At 37.0% G+C, this 16913-nt stretch overlaps 1 protein-coding gene across 3 annotated transcripts in view; it reads left to right on the top strand.

Moving 5' to 3' along the window:
* Positions 1–16913, top strand: part of PIK3R3 (phosphoinositide-3-kinase regulatory subunit 3) — a 123947-nt gene that overhangs the window by 66944 nt on the left and 40090 nt on the right. The window contains exons 2-4 of one of the 3 annotated variants that reach the window (XM_087865857.1): positions 12892–13000; positions 13320–13398; positions 15564–15662. In XM_087865857.1, the coding sequence (XP_087721983.1) occupies positions 12970–13000; positions 13320–13398; positions 15564–15662 (209 nt within the window). In that variant the 5' untranslated portion in view covers positions 12892–12969. The remainder of the gene's footprint in view (positions 1–12891; positions 13001–13319; positions 13399–15563; positions 15663–16913) is intronic. The other 2 variants (XM_045799656.2, XM_045799657.2) reach the window with 2 other exon arrangements.

Below are 16913 nucleotides of genomic sequence, written 5' to 3'. Positions count from 1 at the left end.
GGTGAATATCTTTTTCATTGGTAACCCCCAAGTATCTGTATTTTTAGGTCTTTTTTGGATTCTTGTCAGTTTCCCCAGAGAAAAATCTTCCTGACTCCTCCCTAGGAATATAAGCTTGGTGGTTCAGTGTTCAAAGAACTGAGGTGGGGAAGGGAGTTGGGACATCTATCTTTTCCTTAATTCTGCTGTTTTCAGTAAAGGACTTACCCCTAGTCCTAGCTGTGGTTGGTGTTCCCTGAGTCCAGAGCCTCTATAATTGTTTCTCTGGATTGATAAGTTGACAGGCAGCCTTTGTTTGGGGTGGGGGAGGGGTAGTTGACTGGTTGCTTGGGGGTTGGGGTGGAGAACTAGGTATCTAACTGCTCTTTTTGTAGACTGTCAGCCAGTTCTTCAGGTTATGGCCCCATCACTCACTCCTCCCTTCAGAGATGTGCTTGCCTTCAATTCCTGGCTTCCCAGAGTACAGTGTTGCAAAGTAGATTTTTTTTTTTTTTTTTTTAATTGGACTCTCTCTTTTCAGGCTTGGATTTCAGGTTTTTTTTTTTTGTTTTTTTTTAATGCAGATTCTGATTCACCAGGTCTAGAACGCTGGGGTGGGTCTAGGATTCTTTCTTTCTTTCTTTCTTTCTTTCTTTCTTTCTTTCTTTCTTTCTTTCCTTCCTTCCTTCCTTCCTTCCTTCCTTCCTTCCTTCCTTCCTTTCTTCTTTTTTTAAGATTTTATTTATTTATTCGACAGAGATAAAGACAGCCAGCAAGAGAGGGAACACAAGCAGGGGGAGTGGGAGAGGAAGAAGCAGGCTCATAGCGGAAGAGCCTGATGTGGGGCTCGATCCCATAATGCTGGGATCACGCCCTGAGCCGAAGGCAGACGCTTAACCACTGTGCCACCCAGGCGCCCCTGGATTTCAGTTTTTGCACTCTACCAAGTCAAATTCATATGTTTGCCTTTTCTGTATTAAAGTTCTTTTGCTATCATCTGCTGTTGTTTACTCTCCTCATCTCTTTGCTATCATGTGTTTATACCATTAAAAATATATTTTATTGCTAATTTTGGAGTGATTTTAGAGGTATTAAATGTATTAAATCAATTATATTTTAGCTATTGTAATCTACTTGCCTATTTTTTTTTTTTAATCCCATAGAAACTTTTCAAAGAGATATCTGTAAGCTTCTTGCTACTCAAGGTTTGGACCAGCAGCATTGGTACAACCTGGGCGCTCCAGGCCCCAACCCACACCTAGCAAACCATATTCTACATTTTTATAAGATCCGTAGGTTATTTATAATTTATTAAAGTCTGAGAAGCACTGGTCTAAATCACTGTGCCTGCTACAGTGCTTGACACATATTAGGTGTCTTCTGTTGGACACTCAGATATTTAGAAAAGATCTTGTAGTTAGAAATACTGTTTTGGGATCAGAGTATAATTTGAAGCTATGGGAGTAGATGCAAGTATAGAGTAAAAAGTGGGTCAAGGAAATACCAGTTTTAATGTGTGGATGAAAGAAGAAAGGGCCTTCTAGGAAAATTGAGAGCTCAGGAAGAACAGAGGCCCAGAGTACATGAGGTACGGGAAAATGAGCAACCTTGCAAGAGTGGGGGCTGCAAGATTAGTAGTGTTCTTCAGGAAGAGCCAGATTTCAGAGTAGGCTAGGAAGTGGAGAAAAAACACTTTCTGGGAAAATATTGATATTATAAAATAGTTTAATTACAATGTGGGTAGAATGATCAAGGAGGAAGGCCCAGAAGACATAATGGAATCATGAGCAATGAAGAGATGGTTTAGTGGGGAGGGGGCTACATTGGGGTGAAAACATAGGAGATGACAGGTGGCTAAAATGAGCTTCCACTATATTCCCCACCTTGTACTCTCCATGTTTCAGGCATTTCTTTAAATTCTCTCTTGGACTTTTTTTTTTTTTTTTTTTTTTTGAATATACATGCTGTTCCTTTAGTCTGGGACACTACCTTGCCGTCTTTGACTCTCTAGATTCAGTGCCCTTTTTTTGTGCTCTGCGGCATCCTATTCTTTCTGTGTTTCTCTTTTTTTCTTTTTAAAGTTTTATTTATTTGAGAGAGAATAGGAGGGAGGGGCAGAGGGAGAGAGAGAATCTTAAGCCGACTCCTGTGGAGACGGACGCTGGGCTCAGTCTCACAACCCTAAGATCACGACCCAAGCCGAAACCAAGAGTGGGCGCCCAACCGATTTTGCCACCCAGGGGCACCCATCACTCTTTTTTTTCTTTTTAAGTTGAGATATAAATCATATACTATAATATTTACCTTTTAAGATATACTTTAAAAATACTTTCACTGTGTTTAACCATAGCACAGTAATTGTATATTTTACTTATTCAAATTGCCCACTGTACTATCTTGTTACTGTCTTTGGCATCTAGAGTAGCACCTATATCTAACAGCTAATATTTATTGATTGCTGTATGTCGTACACTGTTTTAAGTTTATATATATTGACTCATTTAATCCTCATAGGATGTAGATACTACTTTAGCCCTATTTTATGGATGGAGGGAACAAAGGCCTAGAATAAGTACATCAGCCACCGTGGAAGGAACACGTTTATTGTGTGTACTGTGTACAGGGCACTGCGCTGTATGTTTGGGTTACAGAATTAAGAAAGTCTTTGGTCAGAGTTTCAGACAGAATGTTGGTTAAAACTTCACCCTGAAATGAGGGATATATAGCTGGCTCCCAGTTTTGTGGTACTTGGAATCAAAAGGTTTGACAGTCTCTCTGACTGCTTATATAATTAGGTGTGCCCCTTCCTCCCCTAGCACAGACTGGGGACATACATTCAAATGTTGTTTTAGTCTTTTTTCTACCGTTTTTTATTTGAAGCTATCCTTTATAAAGTCAAACCTTAGCATAGACTATAAGGGCTGTGATCTGCCATTCCTCCCTGGTTTTAATAAGTACCTAACTCTGATTCTTAATTTTTTTAAATTAAATATTTTATTTGGAAATAATTTCAAGCTTACAGAAAAGTTTCAAAAAAAAGGATACAAAGAACACAATCAATACTGTATGGTGACTAACATAATAAAAAATCATTATAAAAAAAAAAGAACACGATCAGGTTCACTTGTTAACATTTTATTCCATTTGTTTTATCATTCATGTTCTCTCTTTATATCAAGTCATACTGCTTTTTCTTAACTATTTGAGAATAAGTTACAGTCATCCTGGCCCTTAACCCCTAAATACCTTAATATATATTTCCTAAGAATAGGAATGTTCCTTTACATTCCACAGTTACCACAGTTATCAACTTCAGTACATTTAACTTTGATATGATACTTTACTGTTTATTTGTAGAGTATAAGAAGTAATCTTTTTACAGTGCTGTAGCCCCTGAGTACATTCTTTAATTAAAAAAACACCAAAGTGGGCACCTGGATGGCTCAGTTGGTTAAGCGTCTGCCTTCAGCTCAGGTCATGATCTCAGGGTCCTAGGATCAAGCCTCGCATCAGGCTCCCTGCTCAGCAGAGAGTCTGCTTTTCCCTCTCTCTCTGCTGCTCCCCCTGCCCGTGCTCTCTCGCTCTCTTTCAAATAAATAATAAATAAAATCTTTTTTAAAAAATACCAAAGTGAATTTTTGAAAGTTTTCCCAAAAAGAAAACACAATAGATTAAAATAAAAAATTACTCATAACCATCATTTTTGTTTTTGTTAAAACATATATAAAGGAAACATATGTACATAAAGTACTCTCCTGGGTTGCTCCCCATCCCTGTTATGTACAGTATCAACCATGTCTGTATTTTTCCAGATGGCTTTATTCATATACACATATATATACACATGTGCACAAAAACACACATGTACATTTGTGTGTATATATTCATCTACATATTGAAACTGAATTGAACAATCTTTGTGTATGCTGATTTTTAAAAACTTGTAATATAGTATCTGAAAATCGAAAGAGATGCTTTTTATCATCTACTAAACAGAAACAAAAGTGTTAGGTATTTTACAGATACTTATTGAGGAAGATATTTGTTCAGGTGCATTTAACATCACTCAACACTACAGTACTCACCTCATGCAAGAACTACCTTGTCAAGTGGTTGGAAGATAATTAATGTACCCTAATTAGCTTTTCTCTCAATATGTTCCACTTGACCTACTTAAAATATATGTGATTTGGAATTTTTTAACCTTATTTATAATATCGTAATCTGGAAGCAACATATACAAATCTGCTTATCCATATAATTAGAAGGTTAAGATAAATTTTTATTTGCTTTTGTTCAGTGAATTCTGTAATTTACATGGAAATGGGAATCAAATACCAGAGAAATCAAAACATTTAGTTTGAAGACTGTAGTTTAATGGAGCTAAATTTGAACATACTCATGACTTTAGGAATAATGAATTACCTTGAAATTTATCCTTTTGGACTGTAAAGTCCTTAAGTATAGGGACTGTGTCTATCTAGTTTATTGCTGTAATCCCCAGCTTTTAGAAATAGTAGGTATTCAATAATTATTTAATATATGTATAGAATGATGATAGATAAGAATGTATAAATAGGCCAGTATTGCATTCATTTCAGATCTTATAGTTCATTATAGTTGTGTTGTTTTAGCAACTTCTTTGTAATCATTTTATTCTTATTTCTGCAGATGAGAAAAACAGGATACAAGGAAGCTCTGGGCAGCCCTTTGTATAGATGAAATGCTCATTATATGTTTGCTGGCGGTAGAGCTATCAGTGAACTATTATTATCCATAAACAGCATCTTCCCCACACAGCTTGGTCAACTCAGTTTATAGATAACACCAGGTCTGTGTGATTCCTTTTGGTGATTAGGGTGTAACCCACTGCTAACTCAAGGAGGCATATTGGTTCTTGTTGGGCCCTGTTGGTCATGGCACTCAGTTCACTAAGGACTAGGTTTGAGAAGCTTGGTGTTTGAATTAAAGTTTCCGCAGGAGGACATCAGTTGCTCCTTTTGCTGGGTTTCCATTACACTTCGCTTTTACCTTTATTATAGTATTTACTTTGTTCTGCTGAGGGTTATGGTTAGGTGTTTCTATATGTCGTTCCCTGTAGGTTTGTTCTTTTGAGTGCTGGAAACACCTTATCCTTCTACCTTTCATAGCTATAGCACAATGCTTTATATAGCGTAAGTTTAAACTGTTAATCCTTATAAATGGATAAGTAGAAGAATTTTAAATTTTACAAAATTATAGGTCCAAATGTAGCTACTTTTTATAAGCCACATCAAGTCCTTTCAAACAAGATAGGTAGAAATAGCATTTAGAAAAAAAGATGAATTATAGCAAGTTCTTTCCTTACCTAGTAATTTCGGTAGCCTGATAGTTTTTTTTAAAAAATAACAGCTTTATTGTGATAAAATTCACATAGCATACAATTCACCCACTTCAAGTGTATAATTCAGTAGGTTTTAGTGTATTCAGTTTTGCAACCATTACCACAAACAATTTTGTAACATTTTTATTACCCCACTCTGCACACATTAGCTGTCCTTCCCTTTTCCTCTTTAATCCCACCCTCAGTCCTAGGCAACCATTAATTTACTTTCTGTCTCAGTAAATTTGCCTGTTTTGGATAATGGAATCATCTAATGTGGTCTTTTGTGACTGGCTTTTCACTTAACCTAAATATTTTCATGGTTCATACATTTTATAAAATATTTCATTCCTTTTTACTGCTAAATAATATTCCACTGTGTGGACTGTATGGATATATACCACATTTTATTTACCCATTCATCTGTTGATGAATATTGGATTGTTTCTACTTTTTGGCTATTATAAACAATGCCATTACAAACATTCATACACAAGTTTTTGTGTGGGTCTCTCTTTCATTTCTCTTGAGTATGTAACTAGGATTGAAATTGCTGGGTAATATGGTGACTAGGTTTAACTTTTTGAGGAGCTGCTAAACGGTTTTCAAAACATTTGCATCATTTTATATTTCCATCAGCAGTGTATGAGAGTTCCAGTTTCTCCACATTCTCACCAACACTTGTCTTTTTGATTACAGTTTACCTTTGAATAATGTGGGAGTTAGAAGCACCAATCCCCTGTGTAGTCCAAAATCTGTTTATAACTTTTGACTTCTCAAACACTTACCTATTAGTAATAGCCTACTGTTGACCGAAGCCTTACTGATAACAGAAACAGTTGTTTAACACACATTTTGTATGTTGTATTTGTATACTGTATTCTTACTATAAAGCAAACTAGAGAAAAGAAAATGTTAGTAAGAAAATCATAAGGAAGAGAAAATACATTTACAGAACTGTATTTATTGATTATCTAAGTTTATGTTGTCTGTTTACAAAATGAATCATCTCTTTTAATATCTACATCAATATGATATGATACAAAACACTGTAAGATGTTATACATATTACTAACACTAGACACCAAAAATGAAAAGATAATGTGAAAAAATTAATATTTATTTACAGATCTAACAATTCATGCATTGATAATGAAGCATCAGTACGATTGGCAATGATGATGAATGATGACAAAAATGTCTCATGCAGTTCTTGCTATATAGTTATTAGATTTTCATACCAAGACACAAGCACAACAATTAAGTTTATTAACTGTACAGTATAATGATTATTTGCTGTTAAGTGGAATTGGGTCATCATAAGATCTTCATCCATGCTCAGGCTGAAGAGGAGGAGGAAGAGTGGTCTTGCTATTGTAGGGTGGCTGGCACAGGTGGAGGGGGAGGCAGGAGAAGCAGGCACACTTGGTGTAGCTTTATGGAAATATGTAGTAATTTCTATCTGACATTTTTGCTTTTTCAGTTTTCTAAAAAAATGTTCTATACAGTACCAATCCTTCCAATCCTTCCACCATTTGTTATTGTTTCAGTGCTTGTATCATACCAGGGTCCATGTCCTCTATAAAGTCAAAAGCAGTTTTTAATATTTGGAACCCTTCTGCCAGATTGTCTAACGTCAATTTGTTTTCTGAAACTGCTTCTTTACCTTCTTATCATCTGACACCAGTTCAGTAGCACTTCTCTCTATCATGTTGTCTTCTGTTAATTCCTCTGGTATGGTGTCACTTAGCTCTTGAATTTCTCCAAGATCCATATTTTGAAACCCTTCACTCGCCACATTTTTTCCTTCCTTCCTTCCTTCCTTCCTTCCTTCCTTCCTTCCTTCCTTCCTTCCTTCCTTCCTTCCTTCCTCTTTCTTTTCTTTCTTTCTTTTCTTCCTTTCTTTCTCCATATCCACAATCTCTTTCATGATTTCCTTGATTGGCTCCATTGTAAATCCTGTGAAGTAATGTACAATATCTGGACACTATTTTCTCTAGCAGGAATTTATTGTTTCAGGCTTGATGGCTTTCACTGCTTTTTCTGTAACAGTGATGGCATCTTTAGTAATGTAATCCTTCTAGACCTTCATGATGTTCTCTCTATCAGGGTTCTTGTCCAGAGTGTTGATAATCCTTTATATAGAGTACTGAGTGTAATGAGCATTAAAGGTCCTTATGACCCCCTGATCTGAAGGCTGATTTAGAGATGTGTTTGGGAGCAAGTAGACCCTTTTAGCACTTTTGATGTTGAATTTGTGGGGTTCTGGGTGGCCAGGGACATTGTCCAATATCAAAAGAACTTTAAAAGGCAGTCCTTTACTGGCAAGGTACTTCCTGGCTTCAGGGACGAAAAGCATCAGTGAAACTAATCCAGAAAAAGGGTCCTCGTTGTCCAGGCCTTCTTGTTGTATAACCAAAAGACTGGCAACTGGTGTTTATTTTTTTCCCTTCAAGGCTCAGGGGTTAGCAACTTTATAGATAAGGGCAGTCTTGATCATAAACCCAACTGCATTTGTGCAAAATGGTAGAGTTAGCCTATCCCTTCCTGTCTTGTTTTTTTGTTTGTTTTTTTTAAATCCCTTCCTGTCTTAAATCCTGGTGCTTGCTTCTCTTTCTTATAAATGAATGTCCTTTGTAGCTTTTTTTTTTTTTTTTCCGGAAAAGGGCACTTTTGTCTGCATTAAAAACCTGTTCAGACAGACATCCTTTCTCCTTCATGATTTTCTTAATGGCCTCTGGGAACTTGTCTGCTGCCTCTTGGTTGGCAGAAGCCGCTTGTGCTGTTATCTTGACATTTTTAAAGCCTCTTTCTAAAATTATCAAACTATCCTTTGCTGGTTAAATTCTCCAGTTTTAGATCCTTCACCTTCCTTTTGCTTTAAGTTGTCATATAATGACTTAGCTTTTTCTTGAATAATATTAGAGTCTATAGGTATCTTATAGCAATCCTGCACCCACATAAAAGCTGCATTTTCAATACAGGATAAAAAGGTATTTCCTATAAAGTGCAAGGTTTTTGCACCTACTGACATAGCTGCAGGGATGGCTTCACAAATTTCCCTTTCTTTCTTTCTTTTTTTTCTTTTTTTTTAAACAATGGTCCTTAGGCTGGTGAGCAACTGCAGACCTCAGTCAAGCAATTCAACTTTTTCTTGTAATGTCATGACTTTTCTTTGCTTCTTGGAAGCTTCCAGCATCACTAGTGGCACTTTGTATGGGTCCTCTGGTGTCATTCAAGGTTTATGGTAACACAAAAAATATGCAAGAACCATGGGAGATTACTTTTTACTGCAATATACAATTCACTGGAGAGATGAACTGTTCATGCAGAGGTGATTAGTGTCACAGGACATTTTAAGCTGATACTCATAACACTTAAGCTCACTGCAATAGCAACAGGAGATGGCTACAAAATTATTTTAGTAGTACAGTATATATTACAGTTAATTTTAAGCAGTTATGATTTAGTACTGTATCTTTACCTTTGTTTACATTTCTCTCAACTGCAAATGGGGCCATGTACAGTTTGTAAGTGTTTGCATAAAATTTTGATAAATTTTAACTTTTTATGATTTGTGTATATTTTATGGTAGTAAATGATAAAATAGACTAGTATATACATACATTTTATGCATTCATGGTATATCTAACTTTTTCTTAAGCTTTTTGATATTTCTAGGCTATGTGCTTTATCTGCAAGGTTTTTCAAACTGTTGCAAATCTCCAAGAAATTTTCTAATGTATTTGTTGAAAAAAAAAAATCTGTGTATAAGAGGACCCATGCTTGCAGTTCAAACCCCTGTTGTCAAAAGGTCAACTGTATAGTCATCCTAGTGGGTGTGAAGTGATATCTTTTTATTTTTTTTAGATTTTATTTATTTATTTGACAGAGAGAGAGCTCTAGCAAGCGAGGGGAGAGGCAGAAGGGGAGGGAGAGAGAGAATCCCAAGCAGACTCCACGCTGAGCCCGGAGCACCACATGGGGCTCGATCCCATGACACCAAGATCATGGCCTGAGCTGAAACCAAGAGTTGGATGCTCAGCCGACTGAGCCACCCAGGCACCCCTGAAGTGGTATCTTATTGTGATTTTGATTTGATTTCCTTGACGGCTGATATTATCTTTTCATGTGCTTGTTGGCCATTTGTATATCTTCTTTGGAGAAATGTCTTATCAGATCCAGTGCACATTTTTTTTTTTAAAGATTTTATTTATTCGACAGAGATAGAGACAGCCAGCGAGAGAGGGAACACAAGCAGGGGGAATGGGAGAGGAAGAAGCAGGCTCACAGTGGAGGAGCCTGATGTGGGGCTCGATCCCATAACGCCGGGATCATGCCCTGAGCCGAAGGCAGACGCTTAACCTCTGTGCCACCCAGGCGCCCCCCTTTGCACATTTTTAATTCAGTTATTTGTCTTTTTATTAAGTTGCAAGACTTCTTTATGTATTCTAGGTACAGTTTTATCAGATATATGATTTACAAAGATTTTCTGCCATTCTGTGTGTTGTCTTTGCACTTTCTTGATGTCATTTGAAGCACAAAAATTTTTAATTTTGATCAAGTCCAATTTATCTGTGGGTTTTTTTTTGTTCGTTTGTTTTGTTTTTTGTTGTTGTTGGTTGTTTGTTTTTTGGTTTGTGCTTTTGGTTCCTATCTAAGAAACCAGTGCCTGGTCCAAAATTATGAAGATTCAAATTTTTGGGATGCCTGGGTGGCTCAGCCGGTTAAGGGTCTACCTTTGGCTCAGGTTGTGATCCCAGGGTCCTGGGATCGAGTCCCTCATTGGGCTCCTTGCTCAGCGAGGAGCCTGCTTTTCCCTCTGCCTGCCACTCCCCCTGCTTGTGCCCTCCCTCTGTCAAATAAATAAATAAAATCTTTTTAAAAAAAGTTTTACAGTTTTAGCTCTTACATTTATGTTTTTGATCCATTTTGAGTCAATTCTTTTTTTTTTAATATATTTTTTTAAGCTTTTATTTATTTATTTGACAGAGACAGCCAGCGAGAGAGGGAACACAAGCAAGGGGAGTGGGAGAGGAAGAAGCAGGCTCCCAGCAGAAGAGCCTGATGTGGGGCTTGATCCCAGAATGCTGGGATCACGCCCTGAGCCGAAGGCAGACGCTTAATGACTGCGCCACCCAGGCGCCCCCATTTTGAGTCAATTCTTGCATATGGTATGAAACGGGGGTCTGACTATATTCTTTTGAAAGTGGGGAACCAGTTGTACTCCCACCATTTGTTAAAAAGACTATTCTTTTACCATTGAATTTTTGACAGTAAAGAGTTTCTGTTTTGTCTTTTTTTTTTTTTTTAATATTTTATTTCTTAGAGAGAGCACAAGTAGGGGGAGCAACAGGTAGAGGGAGAGGGAGAAGCAGGCTCCCAGCTGAGCAGGGAGCCAGACGTGGGGCTCGATCCCAGGATCGTAGGATCATCACCTGAGCCAAAGGCAGATGCTTAACTGACTGAGCCACCCAGGCACCCCAAGAGTTTCTGTTTTGAAGAACATTTTACATTGTTCTCCTTTTCCCTCCATATTGTCTCTAACTTTCGTTGATTAAAAAAAATCTAGAAACCATCTCAAGTTTATAGAAAGTTACAAGTACAGTACAAATAACTTATTTTTTTGAGCCACCGAGAGTAAGTTGCCAACCTGATACCCTGCAATGATAATGTTTCTGTGTATTTCTCACCAACAAGAACATTTTCCTACATAACTGCGATACAAAATCAGAAAATTAATGTTGATGCATTACAATACCAGTCTTATCCTCAGCTTGCATTCAGGTTTTGTCCTTGTTCCAATAATGTCCTCTATAACAAAAAGGATCCAGTCCAGAATCACACATGCATTTGTCATGATTCTCTAGTCTTTTTCAATCTGGAACAGTTCCTCAATCTTTCTGGATTTTCATGACCTTGACAATTTTGAAGATTACAGGCCAATTTTTTTTGTAGAATGTCTCTAAATTGTAATTTGTCTGATGTTTCCTCATGTTTAATTCAGTTTATGTGTATTTGGCAGGAATATCCTAGAAGTGATATTAACATCCTTCTCAGTGCATCCTATTGGGGGCCCAAGATTTTATCATTACTGGTGGTATTAACTTGATTGATTACTTGATTAAGGTAGTGTTTGCCAGGGTTCTCCACTATTATTATTTGTCTTTTTATTTTTATGACTAATAAGCATTTTGTGGGAAAGCCCTTTGAGATTATATAAATCCTCCCTATAAATCTTTTGGTTTTTCATTTATTTATTTATATCTGCATGGCACATGGATTCTTATTTTGTTTGGTGGCTTATATTCCCCTTCTACCATTATTTGTATTGATACTCCAGTTGTTCCATATTTGGTTAATGGGAGCCCCATCAAGCTGGCTTCTTTATTCTTTTGTCATGGCCCCTCATTCTTTGAGCACTTGCTCTTTACTTTTTGGTATAGCATGACGTTCGAGGTTCATTAGGTTCTTGTTCTACCCCAGCTCTAGCCCAGTTCTACCCCAGCCCTGGAATCAGCTTTTCTTCAAAGAACCCTGGTTCTTTTTAGTAGAGAAGAGCATTAAAAACCAAGATCTGGGTGCTAGTTATGTGTATTGGGGATGCTGCTGGTCTTAGGACTTCTCAAGGGACAGAGCTAGGGAATAGTTTATTCCCTATACGTATAGACATTTGCATCTATCTTTCTATTAAATTTCATGAGTTCATATCTATAGCTGTAATTCCAGTTCAAAGTAGAGGTATTGTTCTGTTTTTTTTCACCTTTCCATATTTGTAACTTCATTTTTAGAGTATGAGAAACCTGGCTCCTATTATTTTTAATAGTTGTACTTTTTTGATCTCTATGTACCCAATCTCTTATAGCCATTGCTGCATTCCCCCTTGACACCTCCTAGCCTCCCCTCCCCCAAGTAGAAACTCTTCACCCTCATCTGGCTTTGTCCCATTGTATTGGTGTGCCCTCTTCTGAGGACTGTGTCCTCACTGGTTTGGTCTCCACTATTCTGTGCCACCCGGGCCCTGCGCCACTGCCCTTCTTCCTTCATTCAGCTTTAACATCTCATGCCAGCCTGCACCGGTGAGGATCTCCTCCTCACCCTCCTCCAGCTCTGAGATCCTGCGCTGTGCTGCTGCCCTCCTATATGGACGTAATCCTCCTTCACCTGCTTTGGGCTCTGACATCAACTCTTGGCCATCATGACGAGTCTTACTTAATGGCTTTTGGACTGAATTGTTTGTGAAGGGGCTTCACATTGTCTTTTGAGAAACAATGAAGTTTTTTTGGACGTTTGTTCAGAATTAAAAGTTAGCACTTTATAAGAAGGAAAAAAAAAACCAAGTAGCTTGAAAATTTCACCTTTTAGGCAGTTACTGGTAGAGTTCTAGAAAGATTTCTTCTTTGGCTAACATTTAACATAAAATAACACTTTATTTAATTTATAATTATTTGAATCTTAATGTACATTGGTTAATGAGCTGTTCCTGACTGAGGAAATTAGAAAACAAATAGTAATTTACATCTACAAAATAATATTAATTTCTCTTCTAGCTCTTCCACCAAAGCCACCTAAGCCAATGACTTCAGCTGTTACAAATGGAATGAAGGACAGTTCTGTTTCTCTTCAGGATGCAGAATGGTACTGGGGGGATATTTCAAGGTAACTTGAATGCTACTATAATTCAATGCAGTTTAGAAACAAATCATTTTTGAGAAGTTAAAAATAAAACATTTTCATGCCCTACTATTTGTCATTTAAAGATTACCATTTTAAAAATTGTGAGAACACTTCAGAAGTTTCTAAATGCTGTCCTTCCACGAGAAAGTCTTTAAATTACAGGTGTGATTATTACTTTTAATACTGTATTAAGGATAGATTTCTGAATAAATGAAACTTAAAAGATTTAAGATAGCTACATGTGGTTTTCTGTAAAAGATAGTTATAGGTACTTAATTTTCTTTACCTTTCTCTGCCTAAGGCAATGGTTCCACAATCTTTGCATGCACAAGAATCAATTGGGGTGTGGCCCACGAATCTGCATTTAACAACCTCCCCAGGTGATTTTGATGCACTCTTCACATGCTTCATTTTGAGAAATTGGACTCTTTAGCAGTAAAATGCTTTTTAGGTAAAATGTGGTCTTGGGAAATTTTTAACCTAGAGAAGGGGGGAAAATATATATATATTGAATTTGAATATTCAAATTTCTTGTTTTTCTTGTATTTTGTTTTAAAAAAGACCTATCCATTTCTGTCAAATTGGGTTCAAGGTTGATGCTGTATTCTTCAATATGCTTGTGTTTCTCTTGTCTATTCTCTTCAACTACCAAAGTGGCACTCATTTCTTTTTTTTTCTTTGTTACCATTTTAACCATCTTTAAATGTACAGTTCAGTGGCATTAAGTACATTCACAGTATTGTTCAACCATCATCGTCATTCATTTCTGAAACTATTTCATCTTCCCCAAAGCGAGACTTTGTACTCATTAAACACTAACTGCCTTTTCCTCCTGTTCTCTCCAGCCCTGGGAAACCACCATCCTACTTTCTGTTTCTATGAATTTGACTACTCTAGGTACTTCACATAAATGAAATCATACACTATTTATCCTTTTGCGACTGGCATATTTCACTTAGCACAATGTCTTCAAGGTTCATCCATGTTGTAGCATGTATCAGAATTTCCTCCCTCTTTAAGGTTGAATAATATTCCATTATGTGTGTATACCACATTTTTATTTATTCATTCATCTGGAGGTTTGGCTTTGAACATTTGGATTGTTTACAGCTTTTGGCTATTATGAATAATGCTGCCATGAAAATTGGTGTATAAATGTTTATTCCTTGCTTTTTTTTTCTTTTTTTTTAAAGATTTTATTTATTTACTTGAGAGAGAAAGAATGAGCAGTGAGGAGGGGCAGAGGGAGAGAGAGAGAAGCAGACTCCCTGCTGAGCAGGAAGGCCGATGAGGGGCTCGATTCCAGGACCTGGAGATCATGACCTGAGCCGAAGGCAGACGCTTAACTGACTGAGCCACTTAGGCGCCCCATATTCCCTGCTTTTTAAAAATTTTTATTTATTATTTTTTAGAGGGGGGAGGGACAGAGGGAGAGAGAGAATCTTAAGCAGGCCCCCTGCCCAATGCGGAGCCCAACATGGGGCTTGATCTCACAACCCTGAGATCATGACCTGAGCTGAAATTAAGAGTTGGCCGCTTAGCCGACTGAGCCACCTAGGCACCCCTCAAGTCCCTGCTTTTAGCTCTTTGGGGAGTATACCCTGAAAAGGAATTTCTAAGTCATATGGTAATTCTATGTTTAATTTTTTGAAGGAGACTTAATATATTTTTTATTAAAATGGGTCAGAAAATTTTTGTTTTATAATTGTACAATAAAAGGATCTATTATATTTATTTATTTATTTATTTATTTATTTATTTATTTATTATTTTTTAAAGATTTTATTTATTTGACAGAGATAGAGACAGCCAGCGAGAGCGGGAACACAAACAGGGGGAGTGGGAGAGGAAGAAGCAGGCTTCTAGCGGAGAAGCCTGATGTGGGGCTCCATCCGAGAACGCTGGGATCACGCCCTGAGCCGAAGGCAGACGCTTAACGACTGCGCCACCCAGGAGCCCCAAGGATCTATTATATTTGAATACCATTTAAATTTATATTCTAAGAACTTGTGGGTCTGTAACTCAGAGTCTTCTGTGCCCTGCCATATCCTGAGTGTTCTAATGTTCTTTCTTAAAGTCCTAAACCAACTCTGCAGGAGGAATTTATCATCAGTATAAATTCAAATTGGAGAAGATTATATTGAAAGGTTGTGAACTTAGTGAATTTACCCCCCTCTGATGGGACACAGCTGCCACTGTTGCTTAAACACAACCTTCTTTCTAAACAGCTGCTGGTTTTTCCTGAAACCCTACAAGTTCAGACCTGCCTAAGGAAGCGCTAAAGGCTTAATGGAAATACTATCCCCTACAGACGGTTAAAATCTGGAAGAGTTTAAAAAGCAAATAGTCCTTCCTTAGGTTGTGTAATACCGAAAGTCAAAACAGAAAGATCATATCTAGGGGGAGGAATTAAATGACCTCGGAAGGCCCCCATAATTCTGTGACCTTAGAAATACTCACCTCCTAACTAGCCTTAGTAATAATATGTGAAGAGAACAATTGTTGATTACATTTTTTTCATTTTTCCTATGATTCTATTTTTCAGGGAGGAAGTAAATGACAAATTACGGGATATGCCAGATGGTACGTTCTTGGTCAGAGATGCCTCAACAAAAATGCAGGGGGATTACACTTTGACTTTGAGGTGAGTATTTTTCAGCATTTTGACTAGTGTTCTACTAGCATTATTTATTTCTGCGTATACAGAGATTTTTGTATTTATTTAAGTGATTACACGTTTTAAAATATTTTTACTTAATTTGGATACATAATTTTTAGTTGTTTGGCTAGCTATCCTTTCTCTATACGTTAAATATTTAAATGTCTTATATAAAGATGGCAACAATTTTAATTTTTATGTAGGAATAAAACAAAAAGGCTAAAATCCCTGAAAGTAAGTTATGAAGTAAGAATTATACTGTTGATGTTGTGCATGAAGTAGAAGTTATGGGCACAGCCTGAGGCTATTAATGATATGTTGGGAGTCCACCCCTCTAATAACCCCATTATTTTCCTCAACGCAGACTTCAGAGAGTAAAGTTTAACGTAGTTTAGGCTGATGGGGATATGTAGAAGATAAAGCAGTTCTTAGCCTCTATCATGCCATCCATGTGGGCATATTAGAATTTCCTAAGTGGTGGATATATCACCTTTTATATTTACAAAGATGGGACGTATATTTTAAAAAAGTAGGCAAACTGCATCAGATATTTTTACGTTTAATTTTAACAATTAAAATAGCCTAATACAATGAAGTACTGTGATTTTTTTAAAAAGGGAGTATCTAAAGAAATATATAATGCAAACAGCAGCGATAACAACTCCCTTGTACTACACATTTTACATGCATATCGTATTATTCCTCACAACAACCTTATGAGGTAGGTATTATTAATATTTCCATTTTATAGACGAGGCAACTGAAGCTTAACCTGGTTAAGAAAGTTTCCTGAAGACATATAGCTAGTAAATGGCAGAAGATGAGTTCAGATCCAGATTTATCTGACTCTTTGCTGCCTTTCTGCCTATTATCTTTAGGAAGAATCATGTATTTTATGCTAGAAATTTGGAGTTTCTGGTAAAGACATCATAAGAAGTTAATACCGTGGAAGTTAATACCTTAGTTGTGCTGAGGAATAATCAAAGTTCTATAATGATTCATTTGACTCAGTTCCCCACACGCGCTCCAGTCAGGCTTCTGTCTTTACCACTCTTACAAGGACTGCTAAACCAATGACCATTTCTCTCTTACCTCAACTGACCTCTTCACAGCATTAGTCATAGGCACTTCTTCCTAGAAACAGTTTATTGTCTTGGCTGTTGTGACATCACACTCTCCCGATTTTCTTCCTAACTCTAGGCCAGCCATTCCTTTGCTCAATATCTAAAGGTTAAG

Source organism: Ursus americanus, chromosome 12, assembly GCF_024610735.1.
Source record: "Ursus americanus isolate L20-20 chromosome 12, mUrsAme1.1.p, whole genome shotgun sequence".
Classification (NCBI taxonomy): domain Eukaryota; kingdom Metazoa; phylum Chordata; class Mammalia; order Carnivora; family Ursidae; genus Ursus; species Ursus americanus.
The sequence above is the reverse complement of the archived record's forward strand: the minus strand, read 5'-3'. Positions and strand labels throughout refer to the sequence as shown.